General features: G+C 34.6%; 1 protein-coding gene across 1 annotated transcript in view; it reads left to right on the forward strand.

The window, feature by feature from the left end:
* Positions 1-27,994, forward strand: part of Fancm (FA complementation group M) — a 389,753-nt gene that overhangs the window by 24,407 nt on the left and 337,352 nt on the right. Inside the window, exon 4 of the mRNA XM_090395633.1 lies at positions 18,507-18,665. Within this exon, the coding sequence (XP_090251759.1) occupies positions 18,507-18,665 (159 nt within the window). The remainder of the gene's footprint in view (positions 1-18,506; positions 18,666-27,994) is intronic.

The following is a 27,994-nucleotide window of genomic DNA, read 5'->3' on the forward strand; positions in this document are numbered from 1 at the left end:
TCCAGATCATCATAATCACCAACCATGGGCTCACTGCCCATTTGTGACCGATGCCCCCCCCCCCCACTATCTTCTTCCAATTTTCTTTGTCCAGTGCACAGTGTTCCAATTTCTGTGAACCCATTCCACATCAGTCCTTTCGTCTATCCATTCTCTCTATGGTCTACCTCTTCTGTTTACACCATCCATAATACCAAACATGAATGTCTTTATTTTCTGGTTCTCACCCATTCTGCAGATGTGACCAAATAATTGCAGCTTCTGTTGTATAATCTTCTGCATTAGATTCTCCTTTGGTTGTATCTTCCAATAGAGCTCTTCATTTGCGATTTTCTATTCTGATCCTATTCTTCTTCCTGTAATAAGTTCTTTCAAATGCCAAAAAAATTCTTTTTCTTGATTCCTTATTTATTACCCACGTTTTAGATCCATACAGTACACTGCTAAAGATGCATGTTTCTAGTGCTCTTAGTTTTGTTTGCTGGCTGATTGCTTTACTTTTCCAGATGTTATCCATGGCCTTCAAATTTGTTCTTCCCTTTGCAATCTTGATCTTTATTTCTTTTTTACAGTCCAAATGATATGTCATTTTACTTCCCAAATGTGTGAATTGTTCTGTGTTTTCTATATCAGGTCCATCCACTTGTATCTTTTGTTTCATGTTCTTCTCACCAAATACCTTTGTCTTTGTGTTTTCCAAGTTCACAAGTCTAAATCTCTTCCCTTCCTCATTTAACAGTTTCAATGTTTTTTGTAGTTCTCTTTCGTCTTCTTCAATAATAACAATGTCATCTGCAAATCTCAGATTGTTAATTCTCATCCCATGTACTGATACTCCTTTTGCATCTTCCTTCATTGTATCCATTGCTCTTTCTAAATATGCGATGAAAATGCTTGGTGATATTGCCCCCCCCCCCCCGTCTAGTACCTCTGCTTGTTCTAAACCATTTCCCCAAATCATCACCTATTCTAACTGCTGTAACTGCATTCTTATAAAGATCTTTTAATATAGCTATTAGTTTTTTGTCAATTCCATAGGATTTTAGCACTGCTAATGTCACTTTCAGTACTGTCAAATGCCTTCTGAAAATCAATAAAGCAAGTATATATGTTTTTGTTTTTTTCTCCTAGCTTTCTCTGCTATTAAACACATTGTCAAAATCTGTTGAATTGTGTATAGTTTCTGGGAAAAATTCCCATGTTACTACACTTAAACACTATTATTATAATTACGGCTATTATAATTTATATAAAGCGAGATCATCGAAGTGGAAGAACATCGTAGAATCAAAAAAGGTATGTACCAAAACTTTTCCACCTCTTTTATTCTACCTTAATTGCCTTCTATACTGACCAATAATGCCCTAAATATATATACCCCTCTTGATATTGATAGCCAATGTATTTAAATAAGGGACACTCCTAAACAAAAACAGGCTATAATAGCCATAATTATAATAATACTGTCGAATTGTATTTCTATCTTTCTTAAATCCTGCTTACTCATCTGCAAGTTATGCTTCCAATTGTGTTCTCAATCTTTCTGTCAGTATCATCGTTGTTCTCACCTTACCAAAGTGACTTGTCAAAACAATTGTTCTATAATTTTTACATTCTAGCTTATTTCTTTTCTTATATAATGCCACTAATATCGATTTCACCCATTCCTCTGGCATTTTCCCTTCCTTCCATGCCATATTACATATTGCATTTCTATAATCTTACTTTTGCCACCATATTTAATAATTTCTCCAGTAATGTTATCATTACCAGGACTCTTGCTGTGCTTTAACCATCCTATTGCTTTTTCTACTCCTCCTCTTAAAATGTCCATGTCATACTCATTGCCTGGTGGTGATATCTGCTTCAATTCTTCAATCAATTTATCAACTCCATCTAAATCTAGTTTTTCTTCATATAACTCACTACAGTATCTTGTCCACCACTATATCCAGATCTTCAGCATCTGTAAAAGCAGGTTATCTCAACTGTCCTGTTAGGCTGTACATCCCTAATCCCCTGAGATGCTCTAAATGTCATAAATATGGGAATGCCCAAACTGCCTGTCATGGCTCTACTACCTGTTCCTGATGTGGCAGTAAAGACCATGATAATAAATCTTGAAGAAAGCTCAATGTGTCAACTATCAGGCCATCCAGCTTACAACAAAAGTCATCCAGTCTGCAGCTTACTCCCATGCATGTTAGCAGTAGAAAGATGGGCAAAAAAAAAAATACAAAGGATAAAAACAGACAAAATATAGAATATATAGATGCAAAAGAGGCAGTAACCACACACCTATCCTCAAGGCCTTAAGGTGACAGTTAAGAAAACATCAATAGCATCTCAAACATGTATGTCTTTTCCACCATCTGATAATTTCACCGTATCCAAACTTATTGATTGTGAATGTTTCTCTGCGGAGTGTGTCATTTTGCATGATTTATGGTCTCACTTTTCGAATAACTCCAAAAATGATCCCTTTTGACAAGAATCAACTTGTGAAGAAAATTATGGCAAGGATGTTCTTCTTCACCCATAGTCTGTCTAGACCAATGGGGCACTATAAAGGTGATAATCCTAACATTCTCTCTCTCTCTCTCTCTAGATGTTTCTGTCTTGGGATCTCCTTAATGAAGTTGGAATAAAAAATTAGTCCATTTCTAATATTATCTATCCAGGTCACCCACAGTATATTTTTACCAGAAGTCAAACCTTTTAGTGCTATTTTAGATAATCTATCTGATCTAGCTATGTGGCTCAGCTGCTAGAGCTGTTTTTGACATATTTTAGTGATGAGATTTTTCTGCTATTCTTGTCATTTGTTATGTGTACCATACGTGTGGTATCATCAAACGTTTTCTCTAGCACTTCATCTCCAAGGTCAACAGTCTTTTCTCATCTTCTTTCAATGAGGTAGAATCTTATAGTTAGCTGTATTTTATTGTCCTTCAACAGAAGGGCAACAGTTGTTTTAGCAATGCATGCTTTAATGTCATGTGTTGTACACTTCCCAAGTAGGTGAATCTTTTTTACTACTTCCAATTTTTCATCGTTAACTGAGATTTTCTTAGATTTATTGCCTGAAGACATTGTTTTTGATTTGTGAATGCTGATATTTAATTCATAATCACTAAGTACCTTAGAAACTCTCTATTAATTCTTGTAACTGATGTTCATTCTCTGCTGTAAGTCATTGTCATTAGCATATCTGAAATTATTTGCCACCAACTGTAATTCCATTATCAATGTTTTCCATGGCTAAGTTTATTATATATTCCAAATAAAGGTTAAAAAGCATCATATATATATAGGAAAATAGATAGTATACTTCAAGAGAACCAAGCAGATGCTTGGTTCTCTTGAAGTATACTATCTATTTTCCTCTTAATCCCAGAGAGTAAGATTTTTAGGAAAATTTTGCTTGGATGACTGATTAAACTGATAGTTCCATAATTGCTTCATTTTGTACTATTCCCTTTTTTTTTTTTTTTTAGGAATAGGAATCAGAACAGAGGTGCACCGATCTTTAGGCAGAACAATTGTGAAACAATTCATTGTTCCACACATCTTGACAAATTTTGAGCAAGGCATGTTTGTGCCTGGCAATTTTCCCATCTTCAAAGAATTAACTGCCTCTTCTACTTTTCTTAAAATAGGAAAATCTCCTTCATCCAATGTCATTTGTATTATGTCTTCAAGGTTTTGATTATAAAGGTTACTTAAATTAAGGGGATATTGAATCCCACATAGTTTTAAAACCGAATAAGAAACTCAAAGATTGGAATCAGAGAGTTTCTTGCCAAATATAGTAAACTATAAAGTATCGGCGGACACTAGCGTTAGCCAATGCAAGTGATCCTAGTACATAGTATAGTACATTACTGGGCAACTCGTTGCAAAGGTGGAGGAAGAAGTTCAGATCGCTATTCTTAGGTATTTTCCATAATGTAAAAACACATTTCTTAGGAAATGTATGCTGTTATTACATTATGGAGGGAGGTCACTACCCAGACCGGTTTCAGCCTTTTTTGAGGCTTCATCAGTGAGCAGCTAGACCTAATACCAAAGTGTATAGCGAAAAGAACTTATGTACTTTGCGAACGAGTTTTCCAAACAGGTGCAACCATTAAGTTACTAAAGTATAAAGAGCTAATAAGCTTCATTTCGGCAATGAAAACATTACTTAAATTAAGGGGATATTGAATCCCACATAGTTTTAAAACCGAATAAGAAACTCAAAGATTGGAATCAGAGAGTTTCTTGCCGAATATAGTAAACTATAAAGTATCGGCGGACACTAGCGTTAGCCAATGCAAGTGATCCTAGTACATTCTGAGAAAAGGTTAGCTGAGTAATCATGCCAATGCTGCAAGATTTCGTTCTTTCTAGTCAAAAGGTTGCCATTTTCATTCTCAGTTGACCAGTTTGTGTTAGTGAAGAGTTTTGTTAATCTCCTTATCATTTGGAAAATGCTTCTAAGGTTGTTTCTTTGTAGTTCTTCCCCAGTCTTTCCACATTCATTCAGAATCCAGTTGGCAAGGATAAGCCAATGATAAGCCTAGATAAACTAAATGATAAGCCACCAGTTTGGCATCCTTGTGGCCAGATAATGAAAACATCTTCAATGTATCTGAACTAAATTGTAGGTTTTAAAGTAAAGGAATCTAAAGTACATTGCTCAAAGCTTCCTTATGAAAGTTAGCAATTAGTTAATGGTGAGCTATGACTATACCTTCTTTTTTTTTTGTAGGTAAAAATAATTTTTCCACGCAAAGTAACCATAATGTAGTACGTAGGGCAAAGAGGGCCATAATATTAGGTGGAAATTTGTTTTGTAAGAGAAGAATTGTGTTACTGATTGAGACATTTGTGAAAAGGGTAGAAACATCAAAACTGATTAATAAATCATCTTTGTCAAGCATTATGTTTTTAATTTTGTTTATGAAGTGTTATGTGTTCTTTATATAGGAGGGGGGGATGGCCTACCTACTCCTTTAGTGTCGGTGATAATTTCTTGGCTAGGTAATGGCTGTCTATATCTTCGGCTGAAGCAGATGTTTGTGTACTTTGGGAACCTCATATATTCTGGGAAAGCAGGCATAATGGAGAAACAGTTTTTTTTAACAGTGTTAGATGACTAAGAAGTGACAAACTTAAGTAATTTAACAGTTTTCTTATTAATCCTGTTAGTTGGATTATAGTTCACAAGTTGATAATTGCTGCTATCAGAGAATATATAATTGATTCATTTCATGAATGTAAGCAGATCTTTTTAAGATGACTGTGGCATTATTTGTGTCAGACTTTGTTACAAGTATATCCTTATTAGTTTTAAATGACTTAACAGCTGCTAGTTCTGTGTTGGTGAGATTGCTACATATAGCTTTCATTTTATTCAAAACATTACTGGTTTCTAAACAAATTTTGTCAGCTATGTTATTTGGAAGAGAAATTTAATGCCTCTTTCTATGTGATATATATAACATCCAGTTTATTAACAGTTCTAGATGCTATTGCAAAAATAATGCCTTTATTATGGTGTGAAAGTTCATTGTTATTTAGGATGTGACTAGATAGGTTGATCACATGTCGATTGCTTCCATGTGGTTGGTCACCCCCCCCCCCTCATCTCCCTTGTTCATGGTTTGCTGCTAGAGTGACATGGCAGGGGAAAAGATATCCTGATTGGTTTTATTTGTATGATTGGCATTCAAATTTCACTGTTTTAATATATCAAATTTAGCTATAAGTTTTTCTTTATTACTTTCCAGAATATGTTTAGTTGAATTATCAGTGATCTTTTCAAGCACATTCAAAATATCAGGATTCATAACTAGAGAGTTCAAATTGCAAATTTGAAACTTTATTTTGGGTCATTGCTAGGTTTTGGTGGAATCTAGAAATCCACCTATAGTAATCCACCTGACCGTTGAATACTGCTCTCTACTGTGAGGTGATGCCCTTAAGGGTTCCCTAAAAATACTGGATTGTATACAGAAAAGTACAGTTAGATTGATTTGATGACCTCTCACATTTACACATGCATTCAGTCTCTGTAGTCTTCATTCTCTATAAATATGTATGGTCACTGTTCATCAGAATTGTCATCAACTATTTCCCCGAATTCTTGCATATCCACCTGAATGCGTGCAGTAGCTAACCAGCACCTTTCATGGTTCTACTCCAAAGCCACAGAACAAATTTCTCCTCATCTCCATTCATCCCTTCCACTGCTTCCCTCTGGAAACTGTCTTCCACCATGTGTTTCCCAAGGAATGCAATCCACAGCTTTTCAAGTCAAAGGTGAGCAAGTTTTTTTTTATTGCCCATATGCGGTACTAGTGTACTATAGTTTGGTCAACCTTTCATGGATGGGTTCTCTATTTAAAAAAAAGTAGTAGTTTAAAATGCAAGCAATTCAAACAAGGTGCATACAACTATCAGTTAACCAATAAAAACAAGAGCTGCACATTAGAAGAGTACGTAACACACAATGAAATAATCATACAGAAAATAATAATAAATATCTTCAGTAATGAATCGATCATCATCATGAAATTCCTGATATGTACTCTCCATACACAGGATACTACAAGAAAATGTTTAATTGTTACTAACTTCCTCTCAACAATTTTACCCCAGATTAATTTTATCTATCAAGACTGCAATATTATCAGATCTTATATTTATATCTTTTAAGGTACATCTTGCTGTATCAATCCACTTAGACCTTGGTCTTCTTCTGGGATTTTTTTCTGCCTTATGGAAAAAACACTTGATTTGCTAACCTTTTCTCTCTCATTCTGTTTAAGTGACCATAACACCTGAGATTAACACATTCCTGAATGTTAACGATGTCAAGTTCTTTCTTAATATCCTCAGTTTTAATATGTTACTGCCATTGATGCCAGCTATTCGTTCTCCCTAATCTTCCTCAGAACTCTCATATCTGTGTTCTCCAGTCTTTGATCTAGTGATTTATTTCTAACCCATCTCTCAGATCAGTAAGTTAAAATTGGTTTAAACAGTGTCTTCTGTATATCTAGTTTAGTGTTTTGATTAATTTCTCTTTTATTCCATATGAATTTATTCAGTTTGGTTTCCTACCATACAAGCTTTGCTATTCTGGAAACTGTGTATTTTCATATTTAGTTAGCCATCTTTACAAAAAATTGTGCCTAAATAGCTGAAATGTTTTATTTGTTCTGTAGGTTTTCATTTAGTGTGTAATTGATGTTCCTGTCTATTTTCATTGCTTTTGTCTTTTTAGTTGGTGATTTTCGTACCAAATTTATTATAGAAGTTAATATGTACCCTTGTTTCACACCTGATTTAAATCTTAAATATAGACTCTGTATTGCCTGATATAAAGTCCCATTTACACTATATAACTATAGCATTTTGAACAGAAGAATTTGGCATAGGACTGATGGGATATTAGCATGGATTCTAAAAGATTGTTTAGCTAGAACTGGCTGTTCCTTTGACTAGGCTAATTTCAGAACAGGTAATTTTGTATAATTACAAGACATGTAAGATTCTACAAGAGTGGAAAGAATGCATGATAATCCCATTACACAAGTGTGGTGCAAAGACTGATGTGACTAACTATCAACCTATAAGTATCTGGAGTGGTGGTGAAGAATTTGGAAAAGTTGGTAAAAGCTTGCATACAGAAGTGGGTTGAGAGATGATGCTACTTCTTCACTGCAACTGAAATACAGTAAGTCATTTGCAAAGAATAGCTTGAGTTTACTAAGGGAAGGTCATGTTTCAGCAATTTGCTTGCATATTATAATAATTTTACAGTCGAGTTAGACAAAGGAAATAGATACACTGCAATACTTTTGGACTTTGATAAAGCTTTTGCCTGTATACAGCACTGAATGTTGTTGCATAAATTGTAGAATATGGGATTACTTTATAAACTATTAGCATGGATAAAATCTTTGATGGCTGACTGACAGATAAAAAAAAAAAAAAAGAAGTGGTGTATGGGTATGTAAGTGTGCAAGATTTAAGGTGATCAATGGTTACCACAGTGGTCACCTTGATCCGTTGTTATTCACTCTTTACATTAATAATATTAGGAAGGATTCAACAGGTGACATACAGCTGTTTACTGATAATTTAAAGATAGGCAGGGGGTAATCAGGAAGGCAACTGAATTGCAGTACTTGCAGAATGATTTGGATAAGCTGGAATTGTGGACATTTGAAAATGGCTATCAAGTCAGTGTTAGTGAATGTCAAGTTATGCACTTTGGTATAATGAGATATCTAATAGTGTATTATATTGGTGGCATGATGCTAGAAGAAACTGTTCATTTTAGGAATCTTGGAGTTTTATTCAAAGTTCAAGGGCCATATAGGAAAAATTGCAGATACAACTCAGAGGATAATTGTTGTTCTGAAATGGACATTGACATGTAAGGATAAGGAAGTAAGTAATTTTGTCTCTTTTCAAGGACTTGATATGTGACCTCACCTAGCCTAATGTGCATAGATCTGGTCTCTTGGTTTCCAAGGTGATGTGATATCAGGGCTGTGTATTGTAAGTTATGAGGACAGATTGAGAATTTGTAGACTGCAGACACCAACAAAAAAGGAGTAAGTGAGGGTGATATGATAGTGACCTACAAACTTCTGAAATTGTCGTGCAGGATACTATTAGGTGAAATTTTTAATTTTATGGGGGGGGGGTTGGAAAGGATGAGAAGGCAATGTAGAAGTTGAGAATGAATTTGGTTAAGAAATCAATGGTATTTGATTGGAATTGATTGCCTTTTCAGGTGGTGAGTGCAGGTAGTGTGAATGAATTCAAGAAAAGGTACAGCAGCTGGTGTGGTTGTTATGTGGTCTCCCTCGATGAGTCCATGACTTCCTGAAGACTTCTGGTAATAATAAATAATAATATAAAGTGGATACTAATATCTCTGTATGTTCTTGACTGTCATATTACATTAGATAATGTATCGTGTTATATTTGCACTTTATCATCAGGAATAAAAAAGTTCTCTATTGCTTTTTGTTTCTCAGAGAGTGTATCTATATCGGGGGGACTGGAAAGTTCTCATAAACACCTAGAACAAAAAAAAAAAATGATATTAAAACAACTGATATAACCACAAGAAAGAACATACGAGAATATAAGAACGTAAGTTACCTTCATAACTCTGCTACTGGTATGTTCTTTCTTGTGGTTATATCAGTTTGCTTTAATATAATTTTTGTTCTAGGTGTTTATCAGAACTTTCCAGCCCCCTCACAATGTTCTTAATCCTGTTATGTTTTTAGTTGAAACTTGTGACATCATTGATAACTCTATTGCTGTTAACACAAGAATATTTGATGTTGATAATAATTATCAAGTTGCATCAGTTATTTCTGTCTGAAAAAAAATAACAGATCACTGTCAGTAATGTAACTCTTGTGTTACTCGTATTACAGTTATTAATCCTAATTAATCTACTCTTTAAAGGTGCCTGTGGCATAACCATAAAACAACAAAGTTACATGATAACCACAGTAATAAGCTTTAACGACAGTACAAATATTTCCTACTGAAAATAACAGTACCTCATAAGTGTGTGGAAATGACAAGCAAATCAACAGGAATGTAAGGTACAAATACAACAATCAGTTTACTACTTTTGAGAGAAACTTGTGACATGAAATTAAGAATTATCAACGCGTTAGCACAAAAAAAGCATATTTAATATATTGCCAGATATTTCAGTTTGAAAATAACAAACTATCATCAGTGGTTGACGGGAAATAGTTTTTTACAAGGTAGAATACAAACAGTTGATCATTCAAAATTAGAATGAGCTGCATGATGTTACATCACTAATCACGATATCATTTCACTGAAGAAAGGTAAACATGAGAGTGCAGAAATAAATTACATGTATAAATTTACAATGTCACATTTTTAAAAACTTAATTTATAAAATCATACTAAATATATAGAGCCTGTGTAGCTCAGTGGATGTGGCGTTTGCACACCACCGCGCTAGGCCGCACGAAGGAAGTCTTGGTTTCGAGTCTAGTCGGCGACTAGAGGAAATTTTTCTAAGCCTTTTTTCGACCGGTTCCCGAGTTAGTCGATCTCTGGCACGGGCAAGCAGGTTTTTCCTCCCGGAAACTCGGGTTTTTCGTCCTGTAAACTCAAGAAAATCGACCGTAGAACCCACATTATTTCAGACATTAAATATATTGTGTTAGGGTTAGAGACCACGAGATGGCGGCACATTTGAGCCGTCTCTCTTCACTGCGTACCGCTTAATTAGTGATAGCCTTGGGCCATCTGTCTCTGATTGGGTACCAGTGGAGATTGAACTGCCCACTCAGTCTCCAAAAGTTAGATAGGGCTAAATGGCCTCGCCTACTCCCGTATATACGGGAATAAAAAGGCGTTAGCTGATTTTTTTTTTTACTAAATATATCATTAGAAAGATGTAGTATCTAGAAGGTCTTAATTTAAAAAAAAAATTAACGTGTTATTCGGATCAAACTTTCTTGGGTGAGCGAATGAAGAGGATGTCTAAAAAAGAAAAAGACAACTAATTATCCTTTTTAGACATCCTTCTCATCTGCTCACCATCAGGTAATTTAACAACATCTGTTTACAGAAAACCCTCTTTTACTGGATGTTACATTCTCAGACAATCTACTCATCATCCTTCTCAAAAGACAGGAATCATAAAATGTTTGATTCAACATTTTGTATGACATTTATAGAAAGAACTTTTTGCTATCAAACAATACATGAAATTAAATGGCTTTTCCGAAGGACTACACAATATCTGTTTGAATCCTACAAGCCAAACCAAAACAACAAAGAATCAATACGTCAAGTTCCAGTCCCATATATCTCCAGAACTTCGAAACCAATTTCAAGAATTCTGAAGAAATATGATCTAACAGCTATTTATATTCTTATCAATAAAATATCCACCTATTTACCATCGTCTAAAGATAAATGCTCAACTATGTTTCTTCCTGGTGTATACTTTGGTTCCGTGTGACTGCCATTTTTCTTATTTTGGACAAACTGGATGCTCTATAGAAAAAAGAATACAAGAACATCAATCTTATATTCTTCACAACAAATCCGATAAGTCTGGATTGGCGCAACATGGAATAGAGACAAACCACAACATTCTCTGGTCCAAAACTTGCCTTCTACACAGATGTTAGTATAAATTCGAATACCTATTCAAAGAGAGTGCTGAGGCCTTACTTCATCATCCAACTTTAATCGGAATGACTGCTTATCCTTGTCAAAAATATGGGAAAGTTTGAGCCGAATAACACATTAATTTTTTTTTTTTTAAATTGACCTTTTAGATACTACATCTTTCTAATGTGTTTAATATGATTATAAAATTAAGTTTTTCATATGACATTGTAAATTTATACATGTAAAATTATTCAAATTGAGTGAATATTGAATCCAACATTATTTCAAAGCTGAATAGGGAAACTACAAGAGTTTCATGCCGAATATAGAAACTATAAAAATTTTGGCGGATCTAAGTGTAAGCAAACCTTTCATGACAAGGGCAACTCATAGTAAATGTGGAGTAAGCTCTGATCACTATCCTTAGTATTTCCCATAATGTAAAACACATCTCCTAGCCGACATGTATGATGTTATACATTATGGGGGGGGATCACTGTCCAGACCGGTTTCGACTTTTGTTGAGATCTCATCTGTGGGAGTCAGACCAAGATGTAAATACTCATGTTGAAGTGATGCAGAACTTGTAGATGCAGTTGTTTTGTAGTTGCCACAAAACAACTGCATCTACCTTTTGTGACAACTTGTATGGGAAATACTATAGGATAGTGATCAGAGCTTACTTCACCTTTACTACGAGTCGCCTCTGTCATGAAAGGTTTGCTTATGCTTGGATCTGCCGAAATTTTTATAGTTTCTTTTTTATATATTCTTTTATATATTCGGCTACAAAACTCTTGTAGTTTCTCTATTCGGCTTTGAAATAATGTTGGATTCAATGTCCACTTAATTTGAATAATTTTGCATTGCCGAAGTGAAGCCTTTTGGCTCTCTTTTTTCAGTTATACATGTAATTTATTTCTGCACTCTTATGTTTACTTTTTTTCAGTGAAATGATATCGTGATTAGTGATGTAACATCACATGGCTCTTTCTAATTTTGAATGATCAATTGTTTGTATTCTGCATTATAAACTGTTTCCTGTCAAGCCACTGATGATAGTTTGTTATTTTCAAACTGAAATATCTGGCAATATATTAAATATACTTTTTTTGTGCTAACATGTTGATAATTCTTAATGACAATCAGTTTACCAATTAAAAACAGTTACTATGTACTAGAAATTAATATTCATAAATAATAATAATTATTATTATTATTACCGAGGGCGGCTCATGCATAGGCACTGCGGAACTGCAGCACCTCTAATTTTTCTCTATATATAAATATATTTATTAATTTATTTATATTTGCTTGTAATATTTAATTTTATCATCAACAATCCTATACAATTCTCTTATTTTGTATAAAAAATAATAAAAATTCATCTTGTAGCACTTAGGAGGGCGAAGGATGCTAGCAGCGCTATGTTTATCACAGTGTCATATTTCTACACGTGCAAGCATATGCACGTCATAGTGAGATGCGAGCTATAAGCATAATGCGGCACTGTCCATCCCTCAGGTCCACTGTTGTTTATATGCAGTTTGCGCCAGTAGTAGAGTGTTTGTAGTGCTTATCGTGTTTACTCCATGTCTTTAAATATTTGAACATTATAATTAAAGACATAACATTTGTTTCAGTTTTTATTTTAGAACATTATTGCGGTTATTGACAATTATGTCCTCAGAATTTTGAAGTAATTTTGAATTATAATAAACTGTATAATTTTATTGATAATAAACAATATTTTTTCATGTTTTTTTTTTTTTAATTTTTACCATAATTTTGATATTTTATCCAAACACATACCCACACTTACAGTGTGTATGTATATTTAGAAAGTTGCAGCACCCCTACGATTTCAAGCCACAAGCAGCCACTGATTATTACATAACACCTCCAGGGAGTCCAAAGACTCATCGAAGGGGGGGGGGGGGCTACTCTCTGTCTCCACCAACCGCAGTTACCTTCATCATCTACACCAGTGCCATCTACTGCTGACCACCAACACTAGTATCTCCTCCGGAGGCAATCACAAACATCCATGCCCACATTGGGATTCGAACCCATAGCCTTTTGGCTGGAGAGCTGATATGCTAACCACTTGGTCAACCAGGCTGGCAAAATAATATTAATATTAACTTTCAATTAATATTAATATTCATGTTAAATAATATTAAAATAATTTTTTATGTTTACATAAAATGAGAATCTCCTGAACTTTTTTTGGCGGGGGGGGGGGGAGACAATCATTCTGATTCAGGTTAGGCTGATGTAAAAGCACTTCACAACTTTCTCTAAAAGGCGTTAATGTTTAAAACTGCCTCTGTGGAGAAGACAAGTTTCATCCTACAAGATACTGTTTTTTATTTATTATTATTATTTTTTTATATGTGGTTCCCCACCCACGAAAGGTTATTAGTGAACCTATAGTACATTTTCACTGTGGATGGCTAAGGATATATATTTTTTTAATCAATTTTATTTACTTTTTTGTAATTTATTATTATTATTTAGATAGTCTGGAAACCTTGCTCTAAAGACTAAACATGAAATGTTTTCAAGCCTCCATTCCTACTCCTATGTTGATGAGGGTTGTAACCATTAATTCCATTAAAGTTTTGTTAATGAGAAGTTCTTGCTGTAAGCTCGAGGAGAGGAGCACGCATTATGTGCTCTATTAATTACTTGATAACATCAATTTTTTGGGATGTATGATGAGCTGACTTTTGATGAATCAGCCACACTTCTTAATTGGTAAACTGATTGTTGTATGTTTCTTGTATTCCTATTCTTTGATTTCCTTATTTACACACACTTATCACGTATCAAAAACTTATTTTCAGGACAAGGGGGGGGGGGGGGGGGGTCAAGGACAAATCCCCTGTTGACTGTCATATGTTTCTTACACACCTAAACTAGTTTCAAGTACTTTCATTAAAGTTTATTACTGTAGTTACTGTGTAATTTTGTTGTTTGAATCCTGATTAGAATACTCTTACTTACTTGAACCACCTGACTAAGCTAATAGACTTAAGTTTTGAAATCTTTGCAGATTCTGTATAAATCTTCATATCTTTCTTATGTAGAACTTAAAAAACTTGACAATCTCTGAAAAAGGATAATAATTTTGCCATTACACACAAAAAAAAAAAAAAAAAAAGACAAGGAAAGTAGTAGAAATACAAGATAGAAACGAATTCTGTATGTAAAGCATGCATTGCTTTACTTCTTACTTGTACAAGGATTGTATAACATTGTAATATCTCCTCTTTACTTTTTTATTAGTTATATTCTTATATTAATATATATTTAATCATTTATTTTTAAAACCTTCGAACTGCGCCTTTATGTTCTTTTCCTTAACAGTCGTAACACCGAGTTTGTAGTCGTTGCTTGAGCTAGTTCAGTCACTCTTAATCCTCTCAGGCTATAATTTGATCCCCCCCCCCTCAAGATCGTAAGTATGCTATTTTTCACGTGTACGTAGTCTAGATTTTAGGAAGTGCTTTTTTGGGCTGGAACCAATTCCCTTGTCTAACTTGCTGACTTTCTCTTGCACTGATCTTTAAATATTTATTTGTTTTTTCGACTGTGCCATTAAAGATCGCGTAGAGGAATTGTATGTCTTTCCCATACATGCAAGATAAAGTCCACCTCAACACAGAAATATCTCCAAAATTTAATTCTAATTCAAGCAACTCTTTAAACTTAATATCAGTTAGTCGTGGCTATTCTATCTTCAGGACACACAGGTTCTATATTTCATGAGACAGTGCATTGGTAAGGCAGAATCAGGCAAGCTATTAACAAACAAAACTGTCTATTCATTCTAAGTTAAGGTATTTACAAAGATTAAAACTACACATATCAAAATATCTGTCTCTGATTAACTCAGCTAAATAACAATGGAGACAAAGTAAAGCACGCGTCTGGTTCTTCACTCGATTAGATTAGCAATTCTCTCTTAAGCTCTATTGACAAAGAATACATCTATGCTCATGGCAATCAGACACATGGGTAGACATATACACACTCTAACCTAACTTAACTCAGAAAAAAGACAGAATTAGGTAGGATTAAACTTTACAATCAATTTCCCTTTCATCACATAACATTAACAAATTTCTCTGAACTCTGTATACAATTAGTTCACAATTAATTAGAAGTGTGGCTTTCCGACTTCACAAAAATGTTCTTTACGCTAACTAACTATTGGATCGGCATTCTTAGCCTTAATTTTCACAATCTAGGAAAGTTCTACAAAATTCTTACTTGCAATCTTGCCAGCTAGTTCAGTACACTAGATCCTAGATCACAATCACGTTCCTCTTCCTTCTGGTGAAAACCACATTTGGGCACTAGTTCATGGCAATGATCATACGACTTACTCGGAGATCGTCAAGAAATTTCGCAGTAGGACTTCTGGAATAGAGTCACAGCTGTTAAGAACCTCCTATCATCATTAGACTTCTGCTGGTGGGACGTGACTCACCTGTCCTTGGAACAGCTGGACACAGGAACCTCTTCGAAGCAAGATCAGAAACAAGAGCCAGGAACAGAGTGATTTGGCTCCTCGATTTCTCCCTTTTATCCTATTCTCTTGACCTTGGAACTTCCTCAGGTTAAACCACCCGGATATTCTTGGAGGGGTTTTCTCTGCCACCCCGCTGTCGCTGAGTTTTGGCAGGAAAACTCTGTACCCCATTGACCTTCGCAATCTTTGCCAGCCTCAGGTCAAGATGTCTAATCCTATTTGAGTTATTTCTTTAAATAAATACACAATTAATAACAGAAAAACTCACATAAAAAGATTATTTAATAGTATTATTTTCGCCTTTGTGTCACAGGCACTTTCAATACATTTTAAGCTCAAATTAAACAATAACTGACAATTCCAAAAAGTGCCACCTAAGTAGCTAGTGTAAGATAACTAAAAAGGTCAATAAATTTCCTAAGAAAAAAAAAAAAAAATTATATATACAATAAAAAGTTAGGAAAGATTAGCTGAATTATAAAGTACTATCTCCCATAAAGGGGATAGATGTAAACCATCAGATCTCTTTAAGTTAGGCGAGTGAAGTAAAGTTATACATTTCTTTATAAAGCCATTCCATGATGAACCGACTTTTGTGAAGGACTCTTGTCTTTTTCCAATGAACTCTGTGTCTAGTGAAGATGGCATGTTCTGCAAGTCCAGACTGTTCAGTTTCAAGGTATTGAATATAAGACTGGTGTTCTTCTAACTGAATAGAGGCAGATCTTCCTGTTTGTCTGAAATAAGATAATCCACAAGAACAAGGAATCTGGTAAACACCTGGATAATTAAGATGTGGAAGCTTGTCCTTAGGAGAAGTGAGAAAGGTTGAGATTTTTCTGAATGGTCGAAAGGCAACAAAAATATTCAGTGGTTTTAAAACTTTTGCTATACTTTCACTAATGCCTTGTACATAAAGGATAGGAATGTGCGTTATGTCTTCTGTATTTGAAGAGGAAGACATTAAAACTACTCAAAGCTCTTTTGATGAAGGAATTCTTATATCCGTTAGATAGAAAGGAAGAAGTAATATATTGCAGTTCTTTCTGTAAAAGATCATCTGAAGAACAAAAGAAGTGGGCATGATGAACCAGTTGTTTAATAGTTCCTGCCTTTTGACTGGGATGGTGATGAGATTCAGCATGGATATAATGGCCTGTATGAGTCTTCTTTCTATAGACTAAGAAATGTAGGTTACCATCTGGTTGGCGAAGAATTAAAAGATCTAAGAAGGCTAACTGCTTATTTGATTCTACTTCTAAGGGTAAACTGGATCCTTGGATGAAGTGCATTTAACTTGAGAAACTGTTGAAGTTCATCAGAAGAGCCATTCCATATAGCAAAAATGTCATCGACATATCTGAACCAATGAGTAGGTCTGGGAGAAATGTTGTCAAAGATACATTGTTCAAATTGTTCCATAAAGAAGTTGGAGATAGCAGGAGAAAGAGGATTGCCCATTGCTGTTCCTTCAATTTGTTGATACAACTTATTTTTAAAGGAAAAATAACCATAATGTATTACAAAATCAAATATTTTGTAATCAAATCTCAACATCTGACTTCTCCTAAGGACAAGCTTCCACATCTTAATTATCCAGGTGTTTACCAGATTCCTTGCTCTTGTGGATTATCTTATTTCGGACAAACTGGAAGATCTGCCTCTATTCGGTTAGAAGAACACCAGTCTTATATTCAATACCTTGAACCTGAACAGTCTGGACTTGCAGAACATGCCATCTTCACTAGACATAGAGTTCATTGGAAAAAGACAAGAGTCCTTCACAAAAGTCAGTTCCTCATGGGCTTTATAAAGAAACATGTGAAACTTTACGTCTATCCCCTTTATGGGAGATAGTACTTTATAATTCAGCTAATCTTTCCTAACTTTTTATTGTATACTAGGGGGGGGGGGGCTACGCCCCCTGGCGCCTACAGCGGCCAACCTCCCGAGTTCCAGCCTTGTAGGCCAGTTCTCTTTGAATTCTGATGACTCCAATTTTGAAGATTCGACACTCAGTGTATCCCCTAAACATTTCAAAAAAATTTCAAAAAACGTGACATATAGGCGTGACATAAAAAAGCTTATCATTTTATATAGGGTAGATATAATTTTTTTATTTTATTTTATTTTATTTTTATTTTGTTAATAAATTTATTGACCTTTTTAGTTATCTTACACTAGCTACTTAGGTGACGCTTTTTGGAATTGTCAGTTATTGTTTAATTTGAGCTTAAAATATACTGAAGATGCCTGTGACACACAGGCAAAAATTATACTATTAAATAATCTTTTTACGGGAGTTTTTCCATTATTAATTTTATATTTATATGTCTGCTCACGGTTTGCCATTATTAAAACTTATAGCTATTTCTTTGTTTGTACAATTTCAGTGGTTCTTAAATATATTAACAGATTTTATATAGCAAAATGTTTGAGGTAAATGTTAATTCAATTACAAGTATTTTTTATGATTTGTTATTTACAAGTAAAATCAGTATTGAAAAAATGTTGTACTAATTTTTCTTCATGCAAGATTTTACAACATCTTAATGGGCTGTGAAAACTCCCTCTAGAGTAACTGAATGCATTGAGCCTATGATGGTCTTTTTATGTACCAAAATTCATGAAGTTACTATAAAGTTATGCTGGACCATATTTTCATCACGAATATATTTTCAAGATTTTTCTTTATATCAGTTTATTCATTTTATTTTTCATTTTAAATGATATTTAAACTTTTAAAATTAATTAAACAATTTTCAATTTTATTCTTAAGGCAGTTCGTCAGGTACTAAGAAATTTATTGATAGCACATGTTGAATTGCGTACAGAAGATTCTCCTGATATTCAACCTTATATTTATGGTAGAGATGTAGAAAAACTCATAGTACCACTTGGACATGAGCTTCTTTCCATCAAAGAAAAGTTCCTTAAAGTAAGTGTAATAAAAAAATATTGGTAAATTTATATATAATAATGTCAATACAGTTGATTTTCTGTGTAGAAAATCTGTAAGGCAATAAGAATTGTTTGTTCTTGTTGCCCTACAGGCAACAGGTATTGACTCATCTCTGTGTAAGAATTAAATAAGTCATATAACTAAACTGATATTTTGTGAGATCCAGATCACAATTGGCTGCTTGGTTGGCTGGATAGTATATCTGCTCTCCCAACCAACAGGCTCTGGGTTCAAATCCCTTGTAGGCATTAGATGTTGGTGATAGCCTTACTAATATCTGTGACCCTATCACTTCTTTTCCAACAGATAGTGTCAGAAGGACTATAATGATGTCCAATAAGAAATGTCAAATGTAAAAGGGGAAAAAAAAATCATGATCTTGGGAACACAAAAATACTCAATACAGTTACAAAACTACTATAATCAGGTAGTTAGCAGAAACAAAATTGTAATAGAAAAGAAAAATATATAGTCTTTTTTTGGCTTCTATGTGGTATGTTTGATTATATAAAGAAACCTGTGGAGAATTCATGACTAAATAAACACACGTAAAACCACAGTAATAGGTTTTTTAAGACATAAATATTTCAACCTATGTGTCTTAGGACATCGTCAGTATAGTTGAGAACAATACTCTATTGTTCTCAACTATACGGGAGTTTTTCCTGTCAACCAAAGCACTAAATTTGATATTTTTGGTGAAAATTTCTGCTAACTACCTGATAGTTGAGAACAATACTCTATTGTTCTCAACTGTACTGACAATGTCCTAAGACACTTAGGTCGAAATATTTACGTATTAAAAAAAAACAATTTTTTACGTGTGTTTATTTAGTTATGTGGTATGTGAATAATTTTTGCTGTGATCTCCTAAGTCACGAGGTGGGGGGAATGAGGAAGCATGTATTCATGTTAAAGGTTTAATGGAGTATTAACGGCACTAAGAAAGGATTAAAAACTAATTTTAATGCTTTCAATATTTCATCTTAGTCATGGAGACATGGCATCCTTCCAACACTTAAGCCTTACGTTCCAACTTCCTTTCTCCTGACCAGGTGAAGTTCTTTTCCTCGAACTTAGGAGCTGATGGCTTTATTGGTTATCTCACCAATATAATTCCAGTATGTAAATTCCTGTCAACCAAAGCACTAAATTTGATATCTTTGGTGAAAATTGATATTTCAATTTTCTCTGAATCCTGTCCATACTACTTTATCCATGTAATATCATTTTCTAATCAAATTCAGAATTCAGCATCCATAATTCTGACTAGTCTGCTTCTCTAACTTCACAGTTCAAGGTGGAGGAGAAGCTGAATTGTTTATTGTTTGATGGTTGAGTGCAAATCATCGACCTACTTACCAGTATAACAGATAATCCTACTCATTCTTATAACACTTTGACCTTTTTTAACCACCATTTATACTGGGCCTCAGTCTTCTCTTTCAACTTTTGTTTAGATGATTCAGGTGACTCTCCTCCTGCTGTTCCACAGACTTATCTACAGAGTGCCTAGTTTGATCTTTCACCAGAAGGACATTAGAAAATAAACTCAGTAGTTTTGATACTAAAGCAACCCTGGTGCAGATGGTAGGTATTCTTCCAATTGTACTAATAGCTTTTGCTTCAGTAACTGACATACTTCCAAGATGAGTACAACTTGTCATATTATGTGGCATTTAACCAACAATATGGAAGCAAGTCCAGCCTGTTTCCTAAAAAGGGTGATAAGTCAGCCATCAGACTAATGTCCCATTGCTGTACTCCTGAAAGTAATGGGAAAAGTCATCAACAACCAGCTTTATCACTACTTAGATTCCTGGTTAATTAATGATGACCAATATGGATTCTGTCTTGCACAGCAGACCTCCTCGCTAGCCTTACCCATCTTTGGACATAGGTCATGGAAAGATTTGGTGAATCTATGGCATTTGATTGAACCTGGCATTGTGGCGTATTTACCAAGCTGCCACTTTATGTTTTCTATTCTACCATTTGTGAGTGGATTGCCAACTTCTATTCTGGTCATTTATTGCCTATCATGGTAGATAGTTCCCTCTCATCTGATTTTTGCATCAAGACTGGAGTACTCCATGGCTTTGTGCTTTCACCTACACTCCTCTTCATATACATCAATGATCTTCTTTCATTAATATTCAATCTACAGAGTTTACAGTCCTTCTAATAGCTGTGCTGATGACTCCATTTCTTCCTGTCTCATTTGCTAAACCTTGTAGTACTGATATGATGCAGTTTTTAAGGTCTTCTGTTGAATGAAACATTGATCTCGTTGCCATTCTCAAGTGCAGTAAAATAATCTGTTGCATTTTAATACTACTGAGATGCAATCCTGTCTTATTTCCTAGAAGCAAGGAAGAAAGACCAGTCTCATTCTCCCTCACTTTTGGTAATTTGTGCTCATCACCCAAGGTGTAATTATTCTGACCTAAATCTACTGTGTGCTTAATGATTCTCCTCTGAATATCTTAAATTATTTTATCATCATCATGAATCATGGGCTCACTGCCTGTTAGTGTCCGATGCCTCCTTCACCATCTTCTTCCACCTTTCTTTGTCCAGTGCACAATATTGCAGTTTCTGTACACACCAGTCCTTTATGTCATCTATTCATTCTCTGTATGGTCTACCTTTTCTGTTTACACCATCTATAATACCAAACATGAATGTCTTTATTTTCTGGTCCTCACTCATTCTGCAGATGTGACCAAATAATTGCAGCTTCCGTTTTATAATCTTCTGCATTAGATTCTGCTTTGGTTGTATTTTCCAATAGAGCTCTTCATTTGTGACTTTCTGTACCCATCCTATTCTTAGAATCTTCCTGTAACAAGTTCTTTCAAATGCTAAAATTATTTTTCTTGATTCCTTATTACCCATGTTTCAGATCCATACAGTACACTGCTAGATGCATGTTTCTAGTACTCTTAGTTTTGTTTGTGGTCTGATCACTTTACTTTTTCAGATATTATCCATGGCCTTCAGATTTGTTCTTCCCTTTGCAATCATGATCTTTATTTCTTTTATTAAATTTATTTATTAAATTATTTAGCATCCATTAAAATCTGGGTGACACAAGTTTGAGAGAGATAATTCAATATTGGTTTGATCCCATTTCCAGAAATACATCCTAAATCTAGGCACAAAACATTTTTTACTTGCCCAATGTATTGGTCTGCTTTATATAAATATTGCTGTTGTTTGTCCACAAATCTATGTGGACAAAAAAGTAGCATCTTGAGTGGAAGAAGCTATAATGTTTTTATAGGCTGAGGAATAACTAATGTGATTAATTGATCTCAGGAAAAGTTAGACTTAGAAGAGAGATCTGATCCCTCTGGTGATGTGTGCATTATTAAGAATGAGAATTGGGGGGGGGGGGGCTATGTTTTAGTAGTATTAAAGGGATGACTGAGTTAAGCTCACCTCACTGATAAATAGTATAAAAGTCTGTGTTAAATGATTAGAAAGAGTGGAGTGCTGTCATTAGCCAAACTATGGATGTTGTCATTGTTCAGTAAGAGAAGGTTCATTTATATATAACAGGGTTAGTGTTAGAGTTCTTTGATACTCTTGCATTGTGAGGAAGGCTGAAAAGAGGAAACTAATCAACAATTTCTGTAAGCCACAAATCTTCATCCCCATTTTCATAAGGTGCATTCCATCATCTTGGTCATTTATTGGAATGATTGACTAGAGAGGAAACTTGTTGCCCAAATACATAGTGAAAAGTAAAAGAATGGCAGTAGAAATCACGAGCAACATCATAGGATTCTTCTCTGATGTATTTTGGGGAAGAGTTACCATGGATCTAGAGTGGGCTTCCAGCTAGTGAAGAAGCTGGCTGTTGATGAGCTTCATTATTTTAAATAGAACTGAGATATAATGGGTTCAGTAATCTGATGACATACTTTTTTATCTCCTATTTTTTTTTTTATTGGAATGGTCTGAATGTAGTGAAATAATTGCTAACTGAATTTAAAAGGATGTAGAGATGATATAACAATTGTTAATTTTGGAGAGAAATTTTTCACTGTAGTCAGAGAATGAAGCTACAGGATCCCATCCTATGACCATTTGCAATATGTTATTGAAGTTTTCGTTTGGGAATTGCCTTGGAAATCTGTTGTCAATAATAGCATATACAGCGAGTGGGACTTTTTTTTTATTTAATGTTTCGCTGATTTTTCACTCAAGAAGAGTTACATGATTTATCTAAAGTTTACTATTTCTTTAAAACAATACCAGTTATGGATTTCTTTCTATTCATTAATAGAGGCTCGCATAATATTCCACCTGACTTAGTTTTGAAATCTTTGCAGATTCTGTATAAATCTTCATATCTTTCTTATGTAGAACTTAAAAAACTTGACAATCAATGAAAAAGGATAATAATTTTACCATTACATACACACACAGACACACACAAAAAAAAAAGACAAGGAAAGTAGTAGAAGTAGAAATACAAGATAGAAAAGAATTCTATATGTAAAGCTTACATTGCTTGATGACTGCTCCAGATATCATCCACTTTACTGCAGACCTATTTCAATTCAATTGAACCAACTGAAGAAACTTACAAAAGAGGTGCTGTTGGGATGCTGTTTTTTTTTTAAAAAAAAAAAAAAAAAGAAAACTGAAGATCATCGATGGTCATCATCCTAGATTGCATAATTTCTGCAAGAAACAAGGCATCTTATCCTAAGGCAATATGTTATGCTATTAATGTCTGTAGTAAAATAATAATAATAATAATTATTATTACAGGGACAACTCTGGAGTCCTTAGACTCATTGAGGAAGGCTCTAAACATTATGCCAGCTATTCAGCATTTGTGTAACATCTATCATACTTTGCTTTGAACTCATTCACAGTCAAGGCACCCACAACAGACTCTGGCAACCTATTCCATTCATTCACCACTCTCCAAGTAAAAAACTTAGTCCTCGCACCCCTGCTAACTACACTCTTGTTCAATTTTCAAGGTTGTCCCCACCATTACCAGACCTGTGTGGAAAAATTTCCTCTGTATTAATCTTGTAAAATCCCGTGAGTAATTTCTATGTCTCAATCATGTCCTTCCCCTTTTCCACCTGTCAACCAATTTCTGTAAGCCACAAATCTTCATCCCCATCTTCATAAGGTGCATTCCATATGCCTGCCATCATCTTGGTCATTCACCTCTGGATCCCCTCCTCCTCTTCATCATCATCATATTCCCGACACATACCCTCAAAGGATGTACAGGATATGATAGTACTACATGAAAAATTTACATCATTACTAACTTCCTATCTACAATTTTCCTCCAAATCAATCTGTTACTTGTCAAGACTTCAACAGTGTCAGATTTTTTATTTTTATCTTCTAAGGCACTTTTTATTACAATCTGCCTATATCTTGGTTTGTGTAACCTCTGGGTCTTTTCCAGCCAACCTGGCAGAGAGAACGCTTGTTTTGTTAAACTTTCCTCTCCCATTCTGTTTAAGTGACTGTACCACCTGAGATTAGCTCTACTAACACATTCCTGGATGTTAACAATGTCAAGTTATTTCCTGATATCCTTGTTTTTAATATGATATTGCCATTGATGCCATCTGTTCATGCCTGTAATCTTTCTCAGGACTCTCATATCTGTGGTCTCCAGTCTTTGGTCAAGTGTTTTACTTCTAACCCAGCTCTCAGATCCATAAGTTAAAATTGGTTTGAACATTGTCTTGTATATAGCTAATTTAGTGTTTTGACTATTTCTTTCTTATTTGATATAAATTTATTCAGTTGATTTCCTACCATGCCAGCTTTGTTATTCTGTTGTCTATTTCCATATTTAATTTACCATCTGTGGTAAATTTGCCATCTTCACCAAAAATTGTGTCTAAATATCTGAAATGTTTTACTTGTTCTATTGGTTCTCCATTCACAATGCAGTTGATGTTTTCAGTGTTTCTGCTTATTTTCATTGTCTTTTATATTGCTGATTTTCATATGAAATTTATTAAAACTGTTATTCACTTTAGTCAGGAAATCTTGTAGACTTGTACTGGATTTATTCAGAAACATGACATCATCTGCAAAAAGCAAACAGCTAAGATTAGCATCACCAATTCTGATATCAGATTTACAACAGTGGTCTGAAAAGTTCTCAGCCTAATAATGAAAAAACGAATTCATAATTTCAAAATTATTTTTATTTTTCAACATAATCTTCCTTAAGACTAATACATTTATTCCAACGATGCTCTAGTGCCATATAGTGGTTCCGGTCCCTGTAGTAAGATCTGAAAAAAAAAAAAAAATACCCCTCTACAGCTGCAATCACTCCTTGATTCAAACAAAAGCGCTGACCAGCAAGGAAGATTTTTAGTTTTGGGAAGAGATAGAAATCAGAGGGAGACAAATCTGTGGAATAGGGTGGATGTTCCAACAATTCATAATGCATATCCCTTAATTTTCCCGTTGCCAAAACACCTTTGGCAATAGTAAAAAACACCTTTTTCTTTTCTTCTGAAAACCGGGTCTTTTCTCACAAATTTTTTCATCTAGTCTGGTTAAAAGATTGGAATAATATTCCCCGGTTGTTGTTTTACTCTTTTCAAGATAATTAATAAACAAAATGCCTTTAGCATCCCAAAACACTGATCCCTTGACCTTTCCTGCTGAAGGAACAGACTTTGTCTTCTTTGGCGCTGAACAACCAGCTTCTGTCCACTGTTTTGACTGCTGTTTGCATTCTGGTGTGTAATGGTGAATCCAAGTCTCATCCATAGTAATAAATCGATGCACAAAATCAGTTTTGTTCTTGTTAAAATGCTCCAAGCACTGTTCAGAGATTTTCATGTGAGTACATTTTTGATCTGTTGTAAGCAAGCGTGGCACTTATCTTGCACAAAGCTTTTTCATTTTCAATTCTTCATGCAAAATATATCCTACACGTTCTTTTGAAATGCCTATAGTCTCAGCCATTTCATGCACTTTGACTTGCCAGTCATCCAATACCATATCGTGTACTTGATCAATGATTTCTGGTGTTGTTACACTTTTTGGTGTTGTTACACTCGGTACCCCCGTTTCTTAATTGTCGAAAATGAAGAAGAAGAATGCCCATAAACTTTTATGAACTTCGAATGAATTTCTTTTGGCTTTAACCCTTCTTTTACAAAGAATTTTATAACCGCACAATATTCAGTTTTATCCATTTCAAGGGATACAGACAATACTTTTGCTTCAGACACTGTATAAAACAAACTAGTTGATAGAATGACTTGCAATTTCGCATGGATGCTTATGACAGATGTATGTACCAACTTAGAAAAAAAAACCTTGCCGATAGTGTTGCCATCTATGGTCGAGGCTGAAACTTTTCAGACCACCTTCGTAATGCAACTTTCCTTCATAATGTGATCCATATTGATAATGAATAATAGTGGAGATAATGTGCTGGATTTATCAGACTTGTAATGGATTAATTCAGAAGTATAACAATTTTCCTCCAAATTTATTGTAGAGGAAGATGGTTTGATTCAATCTTAATCTTACCAGAAACGCTCAGTTGAGAAATACCTCTGTAATTCTCACATTCAGTTTTATTTCCCTTTTTATATATGGGTATGATGAGAGCTCTACTCCAATCATCAGACAGCCTAGACAGAGGGAATTCGTCCCTCTGTCTAGGCTTTCTGAACAATGCAGTGCAGCCACTGTAAGACTTTGATACCTCCATACTTGAGCATTTCTGGTCAAATACATCTACTCCAGCTACCTTTTCACATTTCAGGCTTTTGATGGCTTTTTCTACTTCAAGTATGGATATGTATTCCTGATTGCATGCCTAGACAGTGTTTTTTAACACTGTACTGTCACTGATTGTTTCATTCAGCAATTTTTCAAAGTAATTACTGCATACTTCAAAGATATCATTTTCTCCAGTTTTCATGTCACCTTTATCATCTCCAGTTCCTTTTACAGCACTCTTTCCTCCATTTCTGAGTTTCCTCAACAACCTTCAGAATTTTTTGCCACCTTCTTGATATTTATTTTCTATGTTCTTACCAAAGCCCTCCCATGACTTTTGTTTAGCTAGTTTTACACAGTGTTTAGCTTTCTTACATTTGTCTCTGTACACTAGTGGCCAAAATTGTGGAAGCCTTTTGAAAAAAGTGTATTTTTGAGCTTTGATGGCTTATAACACCACTTTTTTTTTTTTTTGTGTAATACCATAAAATTATATATGAATGGAAAGATAATTTAATCAAGAATGTAATGCAACAAAGTTTGTTCAATTATCTATATTCTATGAAAAGTTATAGCCAAATAACCAGAAAAAAGAAGCACAACTTGCTTAGGTTGATATGAAGTAGCTTTCCTTCATTTGAATGTAGGCAATGAGCATGGGTGTTTAGAGAGCCAATCAGGTGTCATCTTGTTTTGGCTATGAGCCAATAAGATCACAGTAGGATTTAGCTATTGATGTCATGTATTGGAGCTGAGAGGACGACATTTGTCAGTGTTTTATGTCATTGCTATCAAGTTGGTAGGATTTTTTTGTGTTCTTTCATTTAGTGAGCTTGTAAAACGTAATAAAATTAAAGAAATGATGCAAAGAGTTGACTGGTCATCCAGAAAGTGATGTAAAATAGTACTATTAAGTGAACAAGGCTACAGTTATGAAAAAATTAGGAGAAAAATTGGTGGAAACTTAACCAAAGGTGGGATTTCTTAATTTTTGAAGAGGTATAAGGAGACTCAGTCACTACAAAACCAGACTGGAAAAGGTTCACAACAGCAAGTGATGATAGAAGAATTGAGAAACTGTGCCTATGTGACAGAAGAAAATCATCTGGGTGTATACAAGATGAAATGGCACAATACAATGTGAAGTTGAGTGCAATGACTGTTTGGTGCAGACTGCAGGAATTTGGCCTAAATGCTAGAATTCCATGAAAAAAGCCATTTTTATCTCTCAAACAAAGGTTGAAAAGATTAAACTTGGCTAAAACCCATGTTAACCTGGACAGCGGAACACTGGGACAGTGTTATTTGTAGTGATGAGACCAAAATCTCCCTGTTTGGTAGTGATGGCATAAAATCGGAGAAGATTTGCACCCTGATTGCATTACACCTACTGTGAAACAGCCACTTAGTGTTATGATCTGAGGTTGTATGACATCAAAAGGTGTGGACAGAATTTGCGTGATTAATGGGAATATAAATGCCCAAAAATATATAAATGAAATACTTGAGCTTAAACTGAAGCCTTCTGCACGTGATCTTTTCCAAGATAATGAAGC

The sequence above is a fragment of the Typopeltis vanoorti genome, chromosome 1 (genome assembly GCF_054136105.1).
Source record: "Typopeltis vanoorti isolate ZY-2024b chromosome 1, IOZ_Tvanoo_1.0, whole genome shotgun sequence".
Classification (NCBI taxonomy): domain Eukaryota; kingdom Metazoa; phylum Arthropoda; class Arachnida; order Uropygi; family Thelyphonidae; genus Typopeltis; species Typopeltis vanoorti.